This window comes from Coenobita brevimanus, chromosome 87, assembly GCF_032717465.1.
Source record: "Coenobita brevimanus isolate Jiangsu-jjx chromosome 87, ASM3271746v2, whole genome shotgun sequence".
Taxonomy (NCBI): Eukaryota; Metazoa; Arthropoda; class Malacostraca; order Decapoda; family Coenobitidae; genus Coenobita; species Coenobita brevimanus.
Window position 1 is genome coordinate 24,195,619 of NC_137040.1, and position 24,070 is coordinate 24,219,688.

At 42.1% G+C, this 24,070-nt stretch overlaps 1 protein-coding gene across 1 annotated transcript in view; it reads left to right on the plus strand.

The window, feature by feature from the left end:
* The first annotated feature begins 442 nt into the window (after positions 1-442).
* The window catches only part of BBS5 (Bardet-Biedl syndrome 5 protein), a 57,297-nt gene continuing 33,669 nt past the window's right edge, over positions 443-24,070 (plus strand). The window contains exons 1-2 of the mRNA XM_080281001.1: positions 443-523; positions 22,340-22,488. Coding sequence (XP_080137127.1) covers positions 480-523; positions 22,340-22,488 — 193 coding nt within the window. The 5' untranslated portion in view covers positions 443-479. The remainder of the gene's footprint in view (positions 524-22,339; positions 22,489-24,070) is intronic.

A 24,070-nucleotide genomic window follows, 5' to 3' on the forward strand; every position in this document is an offset into this window, starting at 1 on the left:
AAAAAGAAATATTAGACATGAGAACAATTATAATGAATTTTGTCTTTCTTTCTTTATGTATTTATTTATTTGGCTAATGAATGTGCGACACCTACGTCTGGCAGGCACGTTGAAGTCATTCTCTTCAGACCTTCAGATGAGATCTGTTATTATTATCAGTGTTGACGTTGTGAGCATTTTCAAGTATGCATGGTGTCAGAGTTTTATTGAATTTATGTATGGTAGGAGCCTTAAGATGCCTCATCAGCAGGCTTAACTAAAAACGTTGCTTTCTCTTGAAGTTTGATTTTATTTTTCTGACGCTATCTGGAATTATAATGACTTGTTAAATATGTTATGTTGCCACTTATTCATGTCGAAATGAGCGAACTACACGAGTGATTTTCTTAAAAAAAAAAAAAAAAAATCGTACTTAAGTACTTGGCGGTAGTCATGGCAACACGTGCGAGTGGTGGTAAACATTCAGCATAGTTGTAGTCATGTTGTGGGAAGATCGAGATGTTCGGTTTGATATTACTCCCCAGTGCGTAAATATTGTTAAGCCTCTGATGAGTCATCAAGATATTTCTGTCTTATCACACAAAATGACAAGTTACTGGCAGTTTAATCGAGCTGTGTTGGGAGTTATTTTTCAAAATAATTTTTCGTTAGCTTTTTGGCCACATGAGAGTTCATAATTGTATGGTAACTGAATATTTTCATCACATTCATAGTGATCTTTAGTTTTATTTGAGTGTTTCATGGTAAAACCACGTAATACAGTAGGTCTAATCTATGCGAAATACTATAAAAGAATCTGGGCGACGAGGTTTTCCCGTTGTTGATTAACCCATAAGCTGTAGCTTAAGAGCCTTCACCTTTGAAGGAGACCCCATTTATTTGAAAAAAGAATACAACAAAATGTAATAGATAAATGATGGAAATTATAGTAGCAGACATCGTACCAGATCCAATGATCATTAGATCTTTATATGAGGGCCCCAACCCCGGGTTGGAAGGCCCCCCAACAAAGTTAATTTGGCCCTGAGGTTGATAATCTCTTAGGAGTTGGCCGTTTAACTGTGTTATTTGTTATACAGGAGGGGGCACTAACCCTCTACCAACCAACATGCTGATACATAGGGAACGCATATGGGTTGCTTATATGGTTACCACCCAGCATTGTAAATGGTTTCCTGGCTTACAGGAAGCCAGTTGGTTTGTCACTCAGTGTCAAGCTACCAGAAAAGGAAAGAAGAGTAATGAAAAGTGATAAGAAAGATGGGAGAAATAGGAAGAGAGGGGGGGTCAGACACAGAAAAAGAATGATAAAGAAGGAAGAAGGCAGCACTACATTGAGTGAGAGGATGATGGTTGCCACCACCTACCACAAAGGTTGATCTCATACCCATAAATCTGGAATATGGTAGCTTAGTAATGAGCCTTAGGCAATGGGACTGGGCAACCTGTTCACAAATACCCTACTTTTAAGTTACAAATGTGGTTTGAGCCAGAATTCCTACATGTGCAATATGTCTTTTCCTGTAACACCAACTTCATGTATATACTACTCGGAGCAGTTACATATCTTGTACCCCTAGAGCTGTACATTACATCTTTGGACTTTTGTTGTTTACCAGACTCATCTGGTTGTGAAATTGGTGGACTTCTGGAAACCGATCACTTCACCTGGGTATTGTTGATCTACTGTAAATGGACATAAGTTATTCAGTGTGTCCTTGAAGTTGATGAGATGTGTGATGGCAAGAAGGTTAGGGTTTCAGCAGTGTCTCAGAAAATATGAGAACTTTGATGAAATTTATACAGTAGGGGGGTTTTCAAGAATACTCCCCCAGTATCCCTGCTTGTCGTAAAAGGCGACTAAAAGGGTTTGCGGAGGGTTAGTGCCCCTCCCCGGAAAACAACTAACTAAAAAAACAAACAAGAAGCCTCGGACAAGGACTGACCAAACGATGACGACCCAGGACCGGACAAAGGACTTGGTAATGAGTACATGGAATGTAAGAGGAGTGAATGATGAGGTGAAAGAGAGAGAGATTCTCCAGGTGCTTGAGGATGCGAAAGTGGATGTATGTGGAATAACTGAAACAAAATGGAGAGGAGAAAGTGTGAGAGAATGGGAGTATGGATGGGGTATATGTGCAGGAGTAGATGAGAATGAGAGGGCAAAGGAAGGAGTGTGTATAGTTGTGAGTAAATGATGGAAGAAGAGCATAAGACAGTATGGATCAGTTGGGTCAAGGATTGTGTGGGTAAAGTTGAAAGTTGGAATACAAATGTGGGCGATTGTGTGTGTGTATGCGCCAATGCAAGATCGTGCTAGAAGAGTGAGAGAAGAGTTCTGGACAAATGTGGAAGTGTGCATGGAAAAGTTTGGAAGGAATGAGAGAGTGTTTTTGATTGGTGATATGAATGGTAAAGTTGGTAATGTGAAGGTGGATGGAATAGTTGGTGAGTGGGGTGTGCCTGCTGAGATAGATGAGAATGGGAGTGCGTTAGTGGACATTTGTGCTGGGAGGGGGTTGGTGATAGCCAATACCCTCTTCAGGCATAAAATGATCCACAGGTATACATGGCGAGTGATGAGAAGGGTGGGTGGTGAACTGAATGAAAGGAAGGCAATGATTGATTATGTGTGTGTGGATGAAAGGATGCGAAGATGTGTAAAGGATGCAAGAGTGTATAGAGGTTGGGGGAGTGGACTTTCTGACCACTACTTGGTGGTGGCCAGAATTAGGATGCAAGTAAGATGGAGGAATAGAAGAAGGGAAAGAGGAGAGGAAGGAGTAGTTGCAAGGAGAGTGGAAAGGTTACAAGAGGATGAGAAAAAGGCAGAGTATAAGAGAGAAGTGGAGGAACGATTGGGCAAATATGAATTGGAGCAGATGGGAGACGTGGAAGGTATGTGTAAGATATTTACAGAAGAAATATGTGCAGCATGTGATGTGGTGTGTGGAAGGAAGAGAAGACGGAGGGGGGTGCAAGGAACAGCGTGGTGGACTGAAGAGGTGAAACAGGCTGTGGCACAAAAGAAGAAAGCATACAATGAATGGATGAGAAATAGGGGCGTGGATGAAGTTGAGAGGCGGAAGAGAGAGTTATATGTGGAAAGGAAGAGAGAGGTGAAAAGATTGGTAAGAGAGAGTAAGAAGAGAGTGGATGAGGAATTTGGAAGGAATTTGAGTGTAAAGTGGAGGGACTGTAAGAAAATGTTCTGGAGAGAAGTGAAAAGAGTAAGACAGGGTGGAAGTGAAGTTAGCAGGGGAGTGAACGATAAAAATGGTAGATTACTAGTGGAGAAGGGAGAAAAAATGAGCAGATGGAGAGAACACTTTAAGGAATTGTTGAACGTGGAGGATGGAAGTAATGCGAGTATAAGTGGCTGGGGAATGGCTGGGAGAAGGAGGGAGGTGAGAAGACAGGAAGAAATCAGTAGGGTAGAAGTTGTGGAAGCAATGAAGAAAGTTAAATTGGAGAAAGCCCCAGGAATTGATGGAGTGTGTGGTGAAATGCTGAAGCATGGGGGAGAGATAGTAGTAGAATGGATGTGGAAGATGTGCAGATTGGCCTGGGAGGAAGGTAGAGTCCCGGAGGATTGGAAGTCAGGTATAATTATTCCCTTGTACAAAGGAAAAGGGGAAAAAGAAGTGTGTGGTAATCATAGGGGCATTTGTCTTCTTAGTATAATAGGAAAAGTGTATGGTAGGATACTTATAGACAGAGTTAGAGAAAGAACAGAGAAATTAGTTGGAGAAGAACAGGGAGGCTTTAGGAAGGGAAGAGGTTGTGTAGATCAGATATTCATTCTTAGATCTTTAGTGGAAAAGTTTCTAGAGAAGGGAAAGAAGTTGTATGCGGCTTTCATGGATTTGGAGAAAGCATATGACAGGGTGGATAGACAAGGATTGTGGAAAGTGTTAAGAATATATGGAGTAGATGGGAAGTTGTTGAATGCTGTGAAGAGTATGTACGATGGTGCGAAGGCTGCAGTGCGTGTGGATGGTGAACTAAGTGAATTTTTCTCTTTGAAAGTTGGTTTGAAACAGGGATGTGTCATGTCTCCATAGTTGTTCAATCTGTTCATGGATGGGGTAATAAAAGAGGTACAAGGTAGGGTAGTGGATGTTGGAGTGGCCCTGGTGAGAGAGGATAGTGTTTGGAAACTCCCTGTACTGTTGTTTGCAGATGATACTGTGTTGTTGAGTGAAGACGAAGGGAAGCTGCAAGGCTTGGTGGATGAGTTTGAGAGAGTGTGTAAGAAACGGAACCTAAAGGTGAATGTAGGGAAGAGTAAAGTGATGGTCTTTGAGAGAGGTGAAGTTAGTGAATGTACAGCGAGGTTGGATGGTGAGGAATTGGAAAATGTGAGTACGTTTAAGTATTTGGGTAGTGTGATGAGTAAGGATGGAGGTTTGGAGGGTGAAGTGCTTGAAAGGGTACAACAGGGAAGAAAGGTTGCTGGTTCCTTGAAAGCAGTGATAAGAAACAGGGAAGTGAGCATGGAAGTAAAAAAGTTACTACATGACAGTATTGTGATACCAACTCTAACGTACGGAAGTGAAGCTTGGACATTGTTGGAAGGACACAAGTCAAGAGTGAGAGCAGTGGAAATGAGTTATTTAAGAGGAGCCTGTGGAGTCACGTGGAGAGACAGGCTGACGAATGAGGATATAAAGGAACGTTGTGGTGTGGATGTGGATGTCATAGGAAGCGTTATGAGGAATACACTGAGGTGGTTTGGCCATGTGGAGAGGATGGAGGGTGAAAGACTGACGAAGAGAGTGTATATGAGTGAGGTGGAGGGGGAAAGAGGGAGGGGGAGGCCGAGGATGAGATAGAGGGATGGGGTGGAGAGGTATATGAGAGCGGGGCCCGTGAGTTGGGAGCAGGGCAGTGAAATGGCGGGGGACAGGGCGACTTGGAGGCGATTTGTTTGTGGCCACCCCAAACGGGATTGAGGCGTCTGGCAATAGATAGATAGATACAGAATAAATACCAGTACTGGTATATTTATTTTAACCTGTACACCAAACTTTTGCTGGGCAAAACCAGGCCTAAATTATACAGTCTATAATTATTCTAAGGAAGCTTTTCTTCTATAAACATACCTTAGAGCCCTAGAGAGCAATTTAAATTTTCTTAGAACAAAGAACTTGAAATTGTCAATACTGTAGTTCAATATGGTATATTTTTTTTATTTTTACTTGCTACTGGTTAACCAACTGAGCTTGGAGATGTCTTTTCCATTTTATTTTTATCATATTATTTTATTCAGCATAGGATAAACTTTTCAGCTGGAAGGTTTAGATGCAGCATTGGTAAACCCTGTCAGTGCAAGAGACTTTCCTAGATTGGTACTAGGTGGTGGTGACCATTTCACTCATTTGATGTAGTGCTTCCTACGTCTTCCTTCACTTTTATTATTCTTTTTCTGTGTCTGCCCTTCTCTCCTTCTATTTCTTCCACCTCTCCCATCACCTGCTATTATTCGTCTTTCCTTTTTAGGTGGTTTTACAGTGACAAACTTAATGTTTTCCTGTAAGCCAGGAAACATTTACAATGGTGGGTGGTAATCATACAGGCTAACCAACCCATATGTACAGTATTGCCTACATGGCAGCAAGTGGGCAGATGGAGACTTATAGTGCCCCTCCTCTTAAAACAGCTAGCTCAAAGACATATGGCCACCCCCTATGGGATTACGGCATCTGGCTGTAGATGGATAGATAGAATAAAATCGTCTCTTAGCACCATAGTAAGAGTAAACTGAAAGGACTGTCCAGATTCAAGGGGTTAAGGAGATTTTTCATGATACTGTACAGTAAAGAGATTAAAAACAGTCTCCAGTAGCCCCTTGACCCGATCAGTCCCTTGCCATATATTTTATTCTTATGTTCAGATGATTTTCTTCAGCATAGGAAGAGAAATCAGATTGTGAAGGAGTTAGCTACCAGTAATGGGAATGGATAATTTTTAAATCCCTCACAACAAATTGTCCAGAGGTAATGAGAATAACATAAAGACAACATACCATAGCAGAAGGGATTATGTGTGTTTTTTTTTCCCCTTAATCCCAGACAATATTATTTTAACCTGTGATTGATCATGGAAGTTGATGCACATGAGTAGACTCAGGTGGTTTAGACACGTGGTGGGAAACCTTGAGAGCAGGTATGGTGAAATATTGTACAGACAGTAATACTGTACTGTATGTGGAAGGAATAGCTTTTGCTAGTAAACCAAGAACATAGGATGAGGTCCTAAAAATAGTATCTTAGGGCAAGGGGACATGACTGGAATGCTGAAGACTGTGAAGTTTGGAAAGTAGCCATTAGGTGGTAGGGGGGTTTTCAAGAATACTCCCCCAGTATCCCTGCTTGTCGTAAAAGGCGACTAAAAGGGTTGGCGGAGGGTTAGTGCCCCTCCCCGGAAAACAACTAACTAAAAAAACAAACAAGAAGCCTCGGACAAGGACTGACCAAACGTTGACGACCCAGGACCGGACAAAGGACTTGGTAATGTGTACATGGAATGTAAGAGGAGCGAATGATGAGGTGAAAGAGAGAGAGATTGTCCAGGTGCTTGAGGATGCGAAAGTGGATGTATGTGGAATAACTGAAACAAAATGGAGAGGAGAAAGTGTGAGAGAATGGGAGTATGGATGGGGTATATGTGCAGGAGTAGATGAGAATGAGAGGGCAAAGGAAGGAGTGTGTATAGTTGTGAGTAAAAGATGGAAGAAGAGCATAAGACAGTATGGATCAGTTGGGTCAAGGATTGTGTGGGTAAAGTTGAAAGTTGGAATACAAATGTGGGCGATTGTGTGTGTGTATGCGCCAACGCAAGATCGTGCTAGAAGAGTGAGAGAAGAGTTCTGGACAAATGTGGAAGTGTGCATGGAAAAGTTTGGAAGGAATGAGAGAGTGTTTTTGATCGGTGATATGAATGGTAAAGTTGGTAATGTGAAGGTGGATGGAATAGTTGGTGAGTGGGGTGTGCCTGCTGAGATAGATGAGAATGGGAGTGCGTTAGTGGACATCTGTGCTGGGAGGGGGTTGGTAATAGCCAATACCCTCTTCAGGCATAAAATGATCCACAGGTATACATGGCGAGTGATGAGAAGGGTGGGTGGTGAACTGAATGAAAGGAAGGCAATGATTGATTATGTGTGTGTGGATGAAAGGATGCGAAGATGTATATTGGATGCAAGAGTTTATAGAGGTTGGGGGAGTGGCCTTTCTGACCACTACTTGGTGGTGGCCAGAATTAGGATGCAAGTAAGATGGAGGAATAGAAGAAGGGAAAGACAAGAGGAAGGAGTAGTTGCAAGGAGAGTGGAAAGGTTACAAGAGGATGAGAAAAAGGCATAGTATAAGAGAGAAGTGGAGGAACGATTGGGCAAATATGAATTGGAGCAGATGGGAGACATGGAAGGTGTGTGTAAGATATTTACAGAAGAAATATGTGCAGCATGTGATGTGGTGTGTGGAAGGAAGAGAAGACGGAGGGGGGTGCAAGGAACAGCGTGGTGGACTGAAGAGGTGAAACAGGCTGTGGCACAAAAGAAGAAAGCATACAATGAATGGATGAGAAATAGGGGCGTGGAAGAAGTTGAGAGGCAGAAGAGAGAGTTATATGTGGAAAGGAAGAGAGAGGTGAAAAGATTAGTAAGAGAGAGTAAGAAGAGAGTGGATGAGGAATTTGGAAGGAATTTGAGTGTAAAGTGGAGGGACTGTAAGAAAATGTTCTGGAGAGAAGTGAAAAGAGTAAGACAGGGTGGAAGTGAAGTTAGCAGGGGAGTGAAAGATAAACATGGTAGATTACTAGTGGAGAAGGGAGAAAAAGTGAGCAGATGGAGAGAACACTTTAAGGAATTGTTGAACGTAGAGGATGGAAGTAATGCGAGTATAAGTGGCTGGGGAATGGCTGGGAGAAGGAGGGAGGTGAGAAGACAGGTAGAAATCAGTAGGATAGAGGTTGTGGAAGCAGTGAAGAAAGTTAAATCGGGAAAGCCCCAGGAATTGATGGAGTGTGTGGTGAGATGCTGAAGCATGGGGGAGAGATAGTAGTAGAATGGATGTGGAAGATGTGCAGATTGGCCTGGGAGGAAGGTAGAGTCCCGGAGGATTGGAAGTCAGGTATAATTATTCCCTTGTACAAAGGAAAAGGGGAAAAAGAAGTGTGTGGTAATCATAGGGGCATTTGTCTTCTTAGTATAATAGGAAAAGTGTATGGTAGGATACTTATAGACAGAGTTAGAGAAAGAACAGAGAAATTAGTTGGAGAAGAACAGGGAGGCTTTAGGAAGGGAAGAGGTTGTGTAGATCAGATATTCATTCTTAGATCTTTAGTGGAAAAGTTTCTAGAGAAGGGAAAGAAGTTGTATGCGGCTTTCATGGATTTGGAGAAAGCATATGACAGGGTGGATAGACAAGGATTGTGGAAAGTGTTAAGAATATATGGAGTAGATGGGAAGTTGTTGAATGCTGTGAAGAGTATGTACGATGGTGCGAAGGCTGCAGTGCGTGTGGATGGTGAACTAAGTGAATTTTTCTCTTTGAAAGTTGGTTTGAAACAGGGATGTGTCATGTCTCCATAGTTGTTCAATCTGTTCATGGATGGGGTAATAAAAGAGGTACAAGGTAGGGTAGTGGATGTTGGAGTGGCCCTGGTGAGAGAGGATAGTGTTTGGAAACTCCCTGTACTGTTGTTTGCAGATGATACTGTGTTGTTGAGTGAAGACGAAGGGAAGCTGCAAGGCTTGGTGGATGAATTTGAGAGAGTGTGTAAGAAACGGAACCTAAAGGTGAATGTAGGGAAGAGTAAAGTGATGGTCTTTGAGAGAGGTGAAGTTAGTGAATGTACAGCGAGGTTGGATGGTGAGGAATTGGAAAATGTGAGTACGTTTAAGTATTTGGGTAGTGTGATGAGTAAGGATGGAGGTTTGGAGGGTGAAGTGCTTGAAAGGGTACAACAGGGAAGAAAGGTTGCTGGTTCCTTGAAAGCAGTGATAAGAAACAGGGAAGTGAGCATGGAAGTAAAAGTTACTACATGACAGTATTGTGATACCAACTCTAACGTACGGAAGTGAAGCTTGGACATTGTTGGAAGGACACAAGTCAAGAGTGAGAGCAGTGGAAATGAGTTATTTAAGAGGAGCCTGTGGAGTCACGTGGAGAGACAGGCTGACGAATGAGGATATAAAGGAACGTTGTGGTGTGGATGTGGATGTCATAGGAAGCGTTATGAGGAATACACTGAGGTGGTTTGGCCATGTGGAGAGGATGGAGGGTGAAAGACTGACGAAGAGAGTGTATATGAGTGAGGTGGAGGGGGAAAGAGGGAGGGGGAGGCCGAGGATGAGATAGAGGGATGGGGTGGAGAGGTATATGAGAGAGGGGGGTGAGTTGGGAGCAGGGCAGTAAAATGGCGGGGGACAGGGCGACTTGGAGGCGATTTGTTTGTGGCCACCCCAAACGGGATTGAGGCGTCTGGCAATAGATAGATAGATACAGAATAAATACCAGTACTGGTATATTTATTTTAACCTGTACACCAAACTTTTGCTGGGCAAAACCAGGCCTAAATTATACAGTCTATAATTATTCTAAGGAAGCTTTTCTTCTATAAACATACCTTAGAGCCCTAGAGAGCAATTTAAATTTTCTTAGAACAAAGAACTTGAAATTGTCAATACTGTAGTTCAATATGGTATAGTTTTTTTTTTTTTTTCCTTGCTACTGGTTAACCAACTGAGCTTGGAGATGTCTTTTCCATTTTATTTTTATCATATTATTTTATTCAGCATAGGATAAACTTTTCAGCTGGAAGGTTTAGATGCAGCATTGGTAAACCCTGTCAGTGCAAGAGACTTTCCTAGATTGGTACTAGGTGGTGGTGACCATTTCACTCATTTGATGTAGTGCTTCCTACGTCTTCCTTCACTTTTATTATTCTTTTTCTGTGTCTGCCCTTCTCTCCTTCTATTTCTTCCACCTCTCCCATCACCTGCTATTATTCGTCTTTCCTTTTTAGGTGGTTTTACAGTGACAAACTTAATGTTTTCCTGTAAGCCAGGAAACATTTACAATGGTGGGTGGTAATCATACAGGCTAACCAACCCATATGTACAGTATTGCCTACATGGCAGCAAGTGGGCAGATGGAGACTTATAGTGCCCCTCCTCTTAAAACAGCTAGCTCAAAGACATATGGCCACCCCCTATGGGATTACGGCATCTGGCTGTAGATGGATAGATAGAATAAAATCGTCTCTTAGCACCATAGTAAGAGTAAACTGAAAGGACTGTCCAGATTCAAGGGGTTAAGGAGATTTTTCATGATACTGTACAGTAAAGAGATTAAAAACAGTCTCCAGTAGCCCCTTGACCCGATCAGTCCCTTGCCATATATTTTATTCTTATGTTCAGATGATTTTCTTCAGCATAGGAAGAGAAATCAGATTGTGAAGGAGTTAGCTACCAGTAATGGGAATGGATAATTTTTAAATCCCTCACAACAAATTGTCCAGAGGTAATGAGAATAACATAAAGACAACATACCATAGCAGAAGGGATTATGTGTGTTTTTTTCCCCTTAATCCCAGACAATATTATTTTAACCTGTGATTGATCATGGAAGTTGATGCACATGAGTAGACTCAGGTGGTTTAGACACGTGGTGGGAAACCTTGAGAGCAGGTATGGTGAAATATTGTACAGACAGTAATACTGTACTGTATGTGGAAGGAATAGCTTTTGCTAGTAAACCAAGAACATAGGATGAGGTCCTAAAAATAGTATCTTAGGGCAAGGGGACATGACTGGAATGCTGAAGACTGTGAAGTTTGGAAAGTAGCCATTAGGTGGTAGGGGGTTTTCAAGAATACTCCCCAGTATCCCTGCTTGTCGTAAAAGGCGACTAAAAGGGTTGGCGGAGGGTTAGTGCCCCTCCCCGGAAAACAACTAACTAAAAAAACAAACAAGAAGCCTCGGACAAGGACTGACCAAACGTTGACGACCCAGGACCGGACAAAGGACTTGGTAATGTGTACATGGAATGTAAGAGGAGCGAATGATGAGGTGAAAGAGAGAGAGATTGTCCAGGTGCTTGAGGATGCGAAAGTGGATGTATGTGGAATAACTGAAACAAAATGGAGAGGAGAAAGTGTGAGAGAATGGGAGTATGGATGGGGTATATGTGCAGGAGTAGATGAGAATGAGAGGGCAAAGGAAGGAGTGTGTATAGTTGTGAGTAAAAGATGGAAGAAGAGCATAAGACAGTATGGATCAGTTGGGTCAAGGATTGTGTGGGTAAAGTTGAAAGTTGGAATACAAATGTGGGCGATTGTGTGTGTGTATGCGCCAACGCAAGATCGTGCTAGAAGAGTGAGAGAAGAGTTCTGGACAAATGTGGAAGTGTGCATGGAAAAGTTTGGAAGGAATGAGAGAGTGTTTTTGATCGGTGATATGAATGGTAAAGTTGGTAATGTGAAGGTGGATGGAATAGTTGGTGAGTGGGGTGTGCCTGCTGAGATAGATGAGAATGGGAGTGCGTTAGTGGACATCTGTGCTGGGAGGGGGTTGGTAATAGCCAATACCCTCTTCAGGCATAAAATGATCCACAGGTATACATGGCGAGTGATGAGAAGGGTGGGTGGTGAACTGAATGAAAGGAAGGCAATGATTGATTATGTGTGTGTGGATGAAAGGATGCGAAGATGTATATTGGATGCAAGAGTTTATAGAGGTTGGGGGAGTGGCCTTTCTGACCACTACTTGGTGGTGGCCAGAATTAGGATGCAAGTAAGATGGAGGAATAGAAGAAGGGAAAGACAAGAGGAAGGAGTAGTTGCAAGGAGAGTGGAAAGGTTACAAGAGGATGAGAAAAAGGCATAGTATAAGAGAGAAGTGGAGGAACGATTGGGCAAATATGAATTGGAGCAGATGGGAGACATGGAAGGTGTGTGTAAGATATTTACAGAAGAAATATGTGCAGCATGTGATGTGGTGTGTGGAAGGAAGAGAAGACGGAGGGGGGTGCAAGGAACAGCGTGGTGGACTGAAGAGGTGAAACAGGCTGTGGCACAAAAGAAGAAAGCATACAATGAATGGATGAGAAATAGGGGCGTGGAAGAAGTTGAGAGGCAGAAGAGAGAGTTATATGTGGAAAGGAAGAGAGAGGTGAAAAGATTAGTAAGAGAGAGTAAGAAGAGAGTGGATGAGGAATTTGGAAGGAATTTGAGTGTAAAGTGGAGGGACTGTAAGAAAATGTTCTGGAGAGAAGTGAAAAGAGTAAGACAGGGTGGAAGTGAAGTTAGCAGGGGAGTGAAAGATAAACATGGTAGATTACTAGTGGAGAAGGGAGAAAAAGTGAGCAGATGGAGAGAACACTTTAAGGAATTGTTGAACGTAGAGGATGGAAGTAATGCGAGTATAAGTGGCTGGGGAATGGCTGGGAGAAGGAGGGAGGTGAGAAGACAGGTAGAAATCAGTAGGATAGAGGTTGTGGAAGCAGTGAAGAAAGTTAAATCGGGGAAAGCCCCAGGAATTGATGGAGTGTGTGGTGAGATGCTGAAGCATGGGGGAGAGATAGTAGTAGAATGGATGTGGAAGATGTGCAGATTGGCCTGGGAGGAAGGTAGAGTCCCGGAGGATTGGAAGTCAGGTATAATTATTCCCTTGTACAAAGGAAAAGGGGAAAAAGAAGTGTGTGGTAATCATAGGGGCATTTGTCTTCTTAGTATAATAGGAAAAGTGTATGGTAGGATACTTATAGACAGAGTTAGAGAAAGAACAGAGAAATTAGTTGGAGAAGAACAGGGAGGCTTTAGGAAGGGAAGAGGTTGTGTAGATCAGATATTCATTCTTAGATCTTTAGTGGAAAAGTTTCTAGAGAAGGGAAAGAAGTTGTATGCGGCTTTCATGGATTTGGAGAAAGCATATGACAGGGTGGATAGACAAGGATTGTGGAAAGTGTTAAGAATATATGGAGTAGATGGGAAGTTGTTGAATGCTGTGAAGAGTATGTACGATGGTGCGAAGGCTGCAGTGCGTGTGGATGGTGAACTAAGTGAATTTTTCTCTTTGAAAGTTGGTTTGAAACAGGGATGTGTCATGTCTCCATAGTTGTTCAATCTGTTCATGGATGGGGTAATAAAAGAGGTACAAGGTAGGGTAGTGGATGTTGGAGTGGCCCTGGTGAGAGAGGATAGTGTTTGGAAACTCCCTGTACTGTTGTTTGCAGATGATACTGTGTTGTTGAGTGAAGACGAAGGAAGCTGCAAGGCTTGGTGGATGAATTTGAGAGAGTGTGTAAGAAACGGAACCTAAAGGTGAATGTAGGGAAGAGTAAAGTGATGGTCTTTGAGAGAGGTGAAGTTAGTGAATGTACAGCGAGGTTGGATGGTGAGGAATTGGAAAATGTGAGTACGTTTAAGTATTTGGGTAGTGTGATGAGTAAGGATGGAGGTTTGGAGGGTGAAGTGCTTGAAAGGGTACAACAGGGAAGAAAGGTTGCTGGTTCCTTGAAAGCAGTGATAAGAAACAGGGAAGTGAGCATGGAAGTAAAAGTTACTACATGACAGTATTGTGATACCAACTCTAACGTACGGAAGTGAAGCTTGGACATTGTTGGAAGGACACAAGTCAAGAGTGAGAGCAGTGGAAATGAGTTATTTAAGAGGAGCCTGTGGAGTCACGTGGAGAGACAGGCTGACGAATGAGGATATAAAGGAACGTTGTGGTGTGGATGTGGATGTCATAGGAAGCGTTATGAGGAATACACTGAGGTGGTTTGGCCATGTGGAGAGGATGGAGGGTGAAAGACTGACGAAGAGAGTGTATATGAGTGAGGTGGAGGGGGAAAGAGGGAGGGGGAGGCCGAGGATGAGATAGAGGGATGGGGTGGAGAGGTATATGAGAGAGGGGGTGAGTTGGGAGCAGGGCAGTAAAATGGCGGGGGACAGGGCGACTTGGAGGCGATTTGTTTGTGGCCACCCCAAACGGGATTGAGGCGTCTGGCAATAGATAGATAGATACAGAATAAATACCAGTACTGGTATATTTATTTTAACCTGTACACCAAACTTTTGCTGGGCAAAACCAGGCCTAAATTATACAGTCTATAATTATTCTAAGGAAGCTTTTCTTCTATAAACATACCTTAGAGCCCTAGAGAGCAATTTAAATTTTCTTAGAACAAAGAACTTGAAATTGTCAATACTGTAGTTCAATATGGTATAGTTTTTTTTTTTTCCTTGCTACTGGTTAACCAACTGAGCTTGGAGATGTCTTTTCCATTTTATTTTTATCATATTATTTTATTCAGCATAGGATAAACTTTTCAGCTGGAAGGTTTAGATGCAGCATTGGTAAACCCTGTCAGTGCAAGAGACTTTCCTAGATTGGTACTAGGTGGTGGTGACCATTTCACTCATTTGATGTAGTGCTTCCTACGTCTTCCTTCACTTTTATTATTCTTTTTCTGTGTCTGCCCTTCTCTCCTTCTATTTCTTCCACCTCTCCCATCACCTGCTATTATTCGTCTTTCCTTTTTAGGTGGTTTTACAGTGACAAACTTAATGTTTTCCTGTAAGCCAGGAAACATTTACAATGGTGGGTGGTAATCATACAGGCTAACCAACCCATATGTACAGTATTGCCTACATGGCAGCAAGTGGGCAGATGGAGACTTATAGTGCCCTCCTCTTAAAACAGCTAGCTCAAAGACATATGGCCACCCCCTATGGGATTACGGCATCTGGCTGTAGATGGATAGATAGAATAAAATCGTCTCTTAGCACCATAGTAAGAGTAAACTGAAAGGACTGTCCAGATTCAAGGGGTTAAGGAGATTTTTCATGATACTGTACAGTAAAGAGATTAAAAACAGTCTCCAGTAGCCCCTTGACCCGATCAGTCCCTTGCCATATATTTTATTCTTATGTTCAGATGATTTTCTTCAGCATAGGAAGAGAAATCAGATTGTGAAGGAGTTAGCTACCAGTAATGGGAATGGATAATTTTTAAATCCCTCACAACAAATTGTCCAGAGGTAATGAGAATAACATAAAGACAACATACCATAGCAGAAGGGATTATGTGTGCTTTTTTCCCCTTAATCCCAGACAATATTATTTTAACCTGTGATTGATCATGGAAGTTGATGCACATGAGTAGACTCAGGTGGTTTAGACACGTGGTGGGAAACCTTGAGAGCAGGTATGGTGAAATATTGTACAGACAGTAATACTGTACTGTATGTGGAAGGAATAGCTTTTGCTAGTAAACCAAGAACATAGGATGAGGTCCTAAAAATAGTATCTTAGGGCAAGGGGACATGACTGGAATGCTGAAGACTGTGAAGTTTGGAAAGTAGCCATTAGGTGGTAGGGGGTTTTCAAGAATACTCCCCCAGTATCCCTGCTTGTCGTAAAAGGCGACTAAAAGGGTTGGCGGAGGGTTAGTGCCCCTCCCCGGAAAACAACTAACTAAAAAAACAAACAAGAAGCCTCGGACAAGGACTGACCAAACGTTGACGACCCAGGACCGGACAAAGGACTTGGTAATGTGTACATGGAATGTAAGAGGAGCGAATGATGAGGTGAAAGAGAGAGAGATTGTCCAGGTGCTTGAGGATGCGAAAGTGGATGTATGTGGAATAACTGAAACAAAATGGAGAGGAGAAAGTGTGAGAGAATGGGAGTATGGATGGGGTATATGTGCAGGAGTAGATGAGAATGAGAGGGCAAAGGAAGGAGTGTGTATAGTTGTGAGTAAAAGATGGAAGAAGAGCATAAGACAGTATGGATCAGTTGGGTCAAGGATTGTGTGGGTAAAGTTGAAAGTTGGAATACAAATGTGGGCGATTGTGTGTGTGTATGCGCCAACGCAAGATCGTGCTAGAAGAGTGAGAGAAGAGTTCTGGACAAATGTGGAAGTGTGCATGGAAAAGTTTGGAAGGAATGAGAGAGTGTTTTTGATCGGTGATATGAATGGTAAAGTTGGTAATGTGAAGGTGGATGGAATAGTTGGTGAGTGGGGTGTGCCTGCTGAGATAGATGAGAATGGGAGTGCGTTAGTGGACATCTGTGCTGGGAGGGGTTGGTAATAGCCAATACCCTCTTCAGGCATAAAATGATCCACAGGTATACATGGCGAGTGATGAGAAGGGTGGGTGGTGAACTGAATGAAAGGAAGGCAATGATTGATTATGTGTGTGTGGATGAAAGGATGCGAAGATGTATATTGGATGCAAGAGTTTATAGAGGTTGGGGGAGTGGCCTTTCTGACCACTACTTGGTGGTGGCCAGAATTAGGATGCAAGTAAGATGGAGGAATAGAAGAAGGGAAAGACAAGAGGAAGGAGTAGTTGCAAGGAGAGTGGAAAGGTTACAAGAGGATGAGAAAAAGGCATAGTATAAGAGAGAAGTGGAGGAACGATTGGGCAAATATGAATTGGAGCAGATGGGAGACATGGAAGGTGTGTGTAAGATATTTACAGAAGAAATATGTGCAGCATGTGATGTGGTGTGTGGAAGGAAGAGAAGACGGAGGGGTGCAAGGAACAGCGTGGTGGACTGAAGAGGTGAAACAGGCTGTGGCACAAAAGAAGAAAGCATACAATGAATGGATGAGAAATAGGGCGTGGAAGAAGTTGAGAGGCAGAAGAGAGAGTTATATGTGGAAAGGAAGAGAGAGGTGAAAAGATTAGTAAGAGAGAGTAAGAAGAGAGTGGATGAGGAATTTGGAAGGAATTTGAGTGTAAAGTGGAGGGACTGTAAGAAAATGTTCTGGAGAGAAGTGAAAAGAGTAAGACAGGGTGGAAGTGAAGTTAGCAGGGGAGTGAAAGATAAACATGGTAGATTACTAGTGGAGAAGGGAGAAAAAGTGAGCAGATGGAGAGAACACTTTAAGGAATTGTTGAACGTAGAGGATGGAAGTAATGCGAGTATAAGTGGCTGGGGAATGGCTGGGAGAAGGAGGGAGGTGAGAAGACAGGTAGAAATCAGTAGGATAGAGGTTGTGGAAGCAGTGAAGAAAGTTAAATCGGGGAAAGCCCCAGGAATTGATGGAGTGTGTGGTGAGATGCTGAAGCATGGGGGAGAGATAGTAGTAGAATGGATGTGGAAGATGTGCAGATTGGCCTGGGAGGAAGGTAGAGTCCCGGAGGATTGGAAGTCAGGTATAATTATTCCCTTGTACAAAGGAAAAGGGGAAAAAGAAGTGTGTGGTAATCATAGGGGCATTTGTCTTCTTAGTATAATAGGAAAAGTGTATGGTAGGATACTTATAGACAGAGTTAGAGAAAGAACAGAGAAATTAGTTGGAGAAGAACAGGGAGGCTTTAGGAAGGGAAGAGGTTGTGTAGATCAGATATTCATTCTTAGATCTTTAGTGGAAAAGTTTCTAGAGAAGGGAAAGAAGTTGTATGCGGCTTTCATGGATTTGGAGAAAGCATATGACAGGGTGGATAGACAAGGATTGTGGAAAGTGTTAAGAATATATGGAGTAGATGGGAAGTTGTTGAATGCTGTGAAGAGTATGTATGATGGTGCTAAGGCTGCAGTGCGTGTGGATGGTGAACTAAGTGAATTTTTCTCTTTGAAAGTTGGTTTGAAACAGGGATGTGTCATGTCTCCATGGTTGTTCAATCTGTACATGGATGGGGTAATAAAAGAGGTACAAGGTAGGGTAGTGGATGTTGGAGTGGCCCTGGTGAGAGAGGATAGTGTTTGGAAACTCCCTGTACTGTTGTTTGCAGATGATACTGTGTTGTTGAGTGAAGATGAAGGGGAGCTGCAAGGCTTGGTGGATGAGTTTGAGAGAGTGTGTAAGAAACGGAACCTAAAGGTGAATGTAGGGAAGAGTAAAGTGATGGTCTTTGAGAGAGGTGAAGTCAGTGAATGCATAGCGAGGTTGGATGGTGAGGAATTGGAAAATGTGAGTACGTTTAAGTATTTGGGTAGTGTGATGAGTAAGGATGGAGGTTTGGAGGGTGAAGTGCTTGAAAGGGTACAGCAGGGAAGAAAGGTTGCTGGTTCCTTGAAAGCAGTGATAAGAAACAGGGAAGTGAGCATGGAAGTAAAAAAGTTACTACATGACAGTATTGTGATACCAACTCTAACGTACGGAAGTGAAGCTTGGACGTTGTTGGAAGGACACAAGTCAAGAGTGAGAGCAGTGGAAATGAGTTATTTAAGAGGAGCTTGTGGAGTCACGTGGAGAGACAGGCTGACGAATGAGGATATAAAGGAACGTTGTGGTGTTGATGTGGATGTGATAGGAAGCGTTGTGAGGAACACACTGAGGTGGTTTGGCCATGTGGAGAGGATGGAGGGTGAAAGACTGACGAAGAGAGTGTATGTGAGTGAGGTGGAGGGTGGAAGAGGGAGGGGGAGACCGAGGATGAGATGGAGGGATGGGGTGGAGAGGTATATGAGAGAGGGGGGTGTGAGTTGGGAGCAGGGTAGTGAAATGGCGGGGGACAGGGCGACTTGGAGGCGATTTGTTTGTGACCACCCCAAACGGGATTGAGGCGTCTGGCAATAGATAGATAGATAGATAGATAGAAAATGTATGTATATACAGCCATAAATAAAAGTTTGATGATATTTCTCCTCTTTTTGTGGCAGTGGAAGGTGTTACATGAACTGTTTTTATGTGATGACAATATGAAGCACACAACAAAAGAGTATAAGAAGAAAAGATATTCTGTTGTTTGAGGGGGAAAAGGAAAATTGCATAGGGAAAGTATGACACAGTGTTGCCAGAAGACTGTCATCAAACTTTTACTCATGGTCTTATGTACATACAGTATGTATGTAATTGGAGAACTCATAGTGAAGAGATTATTGTATGGCAGGTAGCCATCTGAAGAAGTGTTTTTTAAACTTCATGTTATCTTGCTAATGTCATCAAGGTTAATGGGTAAAAAAGGAAGTGATCTGCACATATCTTAGGGATTTAACCCATTAGTGGCCAGAGTTCCTGGGAGAGGGATTTTGCTGGACGGGTATTAAGCATACCACCCTCTGCTTATCAGCTCGTAGTCGCGAAACTCATAGGTCCCTACCCTGGGGTTCCCTTCTTTATTAAATTTTGAAATTGCCCAGTTCTGTTCATTGCATTGGACTCTGGGCACCAATGGGTTAAAGAAGCTGATAGATTTGCCAGTGTTTAATCCATTAGTGGCCAGAGTTCCTGGGAGAGGGATTTTGTCGGGTCGATACTAAGTGTACCGCCCTACGCCTATCGGCTCATAGTCGTGAAGCTCATAGGTCCCTACCCCAGGGTTCCCTTCTTTATTAAATTTTGAAAATGCCCAGTTCTGTCCATTGTATTGAACACTGGGTACCAATGGGTTAATTCTGCAGAGTAGAGAGCGATTGACAGTATATGGCACAGAGTACAGAATATTGTATTAGAGAAGAACTTTTTGATGTGGGAAGGTATGTGAAAATTACGTGATTACAGTACATTGAAAAATTTGTAGAAGCAGGTGAAGATCCAGGAATATTTTTGAGATGTTGCCTATATCATTTTCCAAAGTAATGAGGGTTTGACATCCCCTTGCTCTAAGTCAACTAAGTAACGTTTATCAGCAAGGATGGTTTGTTTGGGAGAAACAAACTTAACAGCCAATAAAAAGTTAATGTTATATATGCCCTGGTTACTTAATGTGGTAAACTAGGGATGTTGCCTAGGCAGCTCCCCTGGATCTGCCCATGGAAAGTAATGGGAGAGGTTTTGTATGTGGCATTTTTTTCCATACATTGTTTTTATCTGGAGCCTTCGGCACAGACCAGCAGTAGTGTGTATGCCCACCATTCCTCCAAACCTAAGTTCAGTCCAACTTTGGATGAATAGTTATAAGGCTACATTTGTATGTCATTTCACATGTTCTCACATAGCCTATTCACACCCTGTTGAGATGTCGACCAATACAGACTTTTTCACTCTCAAACTCAGTCACTCCAGAACAGTTTCCACATGCATTCCAAAAGCCTTCCACACATATTCCTGTGCATTAAGAATTGGGTGAGGGTGGGTCACTTCTACAGTGATGGAAATTGTGTTCCACAGCTTTGCAGATCAATTGTCCTGTGGGACCCATAAAACACGGTCAGCCATAAACAGCGCTGATGAACTGAGCATCAAATGCACATCTCATGAATCTTTTACTTTTACACAGATGACCATTACATTACATGTTATGAGGAGGCTATGGAGATTATGCTGTCAGACATGAAATCATACTTTCCTTTTTCTTAACCTCTGTGGATGGTATCATTGTGGTGATTTGCTCTGCCAACTTAAGGTTTGCTGTATTTGGATACATTCAGTCTGTGTAAGCCTTGCCCAAAAAGATGCACCCTGATATCATGAAACTGTCCCATAGTAGAGTCTACTCTAAAAACAGAGAATGGAGGTAAGACTTTCAGCAGATCCAGCTGCCTCACCTCGATGTTTGGGGAATGTTTTGTGACCAAGCTGCCTATGATATACCAGTACAATAGAAGTCTTCTGATGCCTTAAGCACAGTGATGTAAGGGTCCATCATCTTCCAGTCAGAGGAGGTTGATGAAGTCTTAAGCAGTTGTTGGATCGTCAGGAGTATTGCCCCAGATGTTGGGTGAGGAGGGCAGACTCAAGAAATAGCATACAATACAGTATTCTGAACCACTGTTAAAGACAGAGGTGGTGGATTGAGAATGTGGTGTCTGTAGTGAGTCATCAAGCTCCACATCTAGTACAGAAGTATCAGTAATGATGCCAGTGTTATTGGAAGCTGTAGATGCTGCCACTGGAAGTTGTAGATCCTGTTAAGTGGGCAGGAGAGGCCAGAAGGCCCCAAAGGCTATGAGCTTTGTTGTATCGCACATTGGCTGGAAGGACTGGGAATACCAAAACAGTTGCACACCCAAAGTGCTGGTTGTTAAAGGAAAGGGACATTAAATGTGTTGTTAAGAGACAGTAACACCAGCTGAGGTAGGTAGCAGAAATGCAGGTGGACTGTCCCTGAACAAGAGAGCTTAGGATAAGATTGTAGGCTTAGTTTGCTTGGCCTCAAAAGACATAAATATCAGCTTGCTACATAAGCAGTAGTTACACATTGTGTAAGTGCAAGTTGCAATGTCCAGTGCTGCAGTGAAGGTGCAGTCTGTGAGTAGTATATTAGGTCAAGAAGAGGTGTTGGTAGTGTAGGGGGCCAGGGGAGACCAGAGACCGTAAGTTGGTAGTGGGTCATCATTCAAGTGTGCCACTGTATCAGATGAGGGAGTGTGTACCATAACCTAAGGATTTTAGGTTTGATGCCCAGCATTCTTTGGTGATGTTCACATTGCCAGGAGATGAATTGATGTAACTTCCTTATCTTCTCCCACCTTTGCTTCAAAAAAAGAAACAAAACAAAGTTAAGATTGAGCCAGATTATGTGAGCTGATGATGCACTGAGCATCAGCTTGCCATAACTTTAGGAATTAAGGAAAATTTTATAATAATTTGCAAGCACAGTGAACTTACAGCAACTCTCACCAGAACTGTTGGCCGAGTGGGGTAAATCCTTCACTCACTTTATGTATGTGCACAGTAATGTAGTGTCTGAAGCCTCATTCATTAAGGTTCCTTTACAGTCTCCAGGCAGATCTCTTTTTCTTTACTGTGCACTATGGAGACACCTGTTGTATGATAGTTTTTTGCTTATTTACCATACGTATATTATTTGGAGATGTTGAGACCCTAACGTAGGCTGCTGTTGTACATTTTATGTAAACCTTTCAATATCATTACAACTTGCATGATTTTTCTTAACCTTGGAAGGTCTCTCAGATTAAGGGTTAGAAGTATTTGCTATTTAGGTCCTTGCCATAATGACAGTTTTTCTATTTTTATTCCAGTGATCACCTGATAATTTTGCAGTATCTTAGGAAAGAACTCTTTAGCTAGAGAGATTAAAGGTAGCATTCACCCTACCGGTACTCCCTTTGATGGCATTACATGATCAGAAATCTCCTATTGGGTGAAGGGGATTGAATCCATGAATGCAAGGCAAGACTTCACTTAGACTAGAGCATCATTATATTCTAATCAGACTGACTTGAGTTGAACCTAATGGCCTTAGTTTTAGCCAAACTTAATGAAAGGTTAAGTATTCAGTGATAGTTTGGCCATGGGATGTGCTTTACAGTGTTGAGATATTATATTTGTCATTTTAGTGTACAGCAGTTCTCATCTGTTAATATATTTTTGCAGTATATACAGTATATTGTTCTTTTAAGTCAACTCTTCTCTGGACCATATGTTTAAAATATGGTAACTAGTAAATATGTGTTACCACAGACAGATGAAGATGAGGCCTGGGGAGCATGTTATTGACAAGCTGGATTCTATTGAAGACACCAAGGGCAATTCTGGAGACCGTGGACGACTTATCATCACAAACTTGCGACTGATTTGGCACTCCCAGACAACTCCAAGGGTCTCACTCTGTAAGTTAGTTTTGTATTGTAATGGCCCTTTCGTAACTTAAGTAAACAGTACTGTGAATCTTATTATTAATACCACCAAAAGCAGATGAAAGTTAAGTTTTCTTCCCTACCTACATGCCTCTGTAAATTCACCATATTAACATACAAAAAATGTTATGGTGGAAGTATCTTGATAAAATTTTGTGAGGATAGTGCTTTGTTTTGGCTAAAGGATGAAGTGGTTTAGTATTAGTTAAAGTACATCATCTCATTCTGACTTTCAGTGGGAGAGAGAGTCAGGATGATGAGGATGATGAAAGCACATTGTCATAGTACAAGGACACAGTTATACATTCTAAGAGTACTGGGACAAAAGATACACTGAAAATGGAATCCATCCATCCATCCATTGCCAGAAAATGGAAACAAGAAACATTTGTAGTGTTTGTTGGGTTGTTGTTGTGTATTGGGTAAAATATCTATGTGCAAAGGTGTAGTTTAATAGATATTTTTGAATTGGAGGATTTCAGACTGACTCCAGTCAAGACACAGTGATATTATCTTGGAGACTGACGAACACACTGTACCTCTTGTAATAGTTAGAGAGGTGAGACTGAAACACCCCATGCTGCTGCACTTTGTAGCTGCCCACACCCTGTGTACAGACAGGTTGTGCTGTGATCTTGTTGTGAGTGAGTTGCTACAAGTACTGATGTCTGAGCACTATCTCACAATCATTGATACAGGTACAGGTTTTTACTTTGGTACTACACTTAAGTACTTTAGTGCAGCATTGGGGTTGCTGCTCTTATTCAGGGCCACCATTTGCTTCTGCATTTTGAGAGTGAAATGCATTCCCCAGCCTCCATTCAACAAGGATGACAGTTGCACATGAGAAAGTCTATATTGTACGTCTTAAGGGTAGGTAACTCTGTTTCCAGCTCTGTCAATAGAAACAGTTTGTTGACAATGAAAAATACCTGTCTGTTTTGCTTTTATAGTTCTGTGACTTGTGCAGTGGAGGAATAATACCCACATTTGGAAAAGTTGGTTATTGGAGAGAGATGACAGTTTTGGCCTGCCTTGAACCCTCTTCAGGCTTGCTCCCCAAATGCCCAGATGCATTTTTTTTTTTTTTTTTTTTTTTTCATTAAGTAAGATGGAATAAGTATGAGAGAAAGACTGTAAGATATTTATAGGTCAGGAAGCAGTGTGACAAGATGAACTAGGACAAACACATGTTTATTGTGGAAAAAATGTAAGCACTGTACTTGAAAAATGTGGAGTAAATTAGCTGCTCAAAAGATGAATGATTATGCAGGTGGTCACATTTAAAGAAATAATTCCTGTACAGTAGAAAGTTTGTGTGCTAAGTTGAAAGTAATATGAAGTTTGCAAACAGAGAAAAAAAATGGCAAGAGCTGAAGTAGTAAGAAGTTGGCAAACAGAGGAAAGACGATAGGATTGGTAAATGACCACATAAGAGAATGAGAATTGGAATTAAAAGAATTATAAAGTGATTGAACAGAATGAACTTTGTTTTCCCCAGAAAAATTAGTATGATGAGAGTTATATGCCTCTTAAAGCTTAGCACCTATTGGAA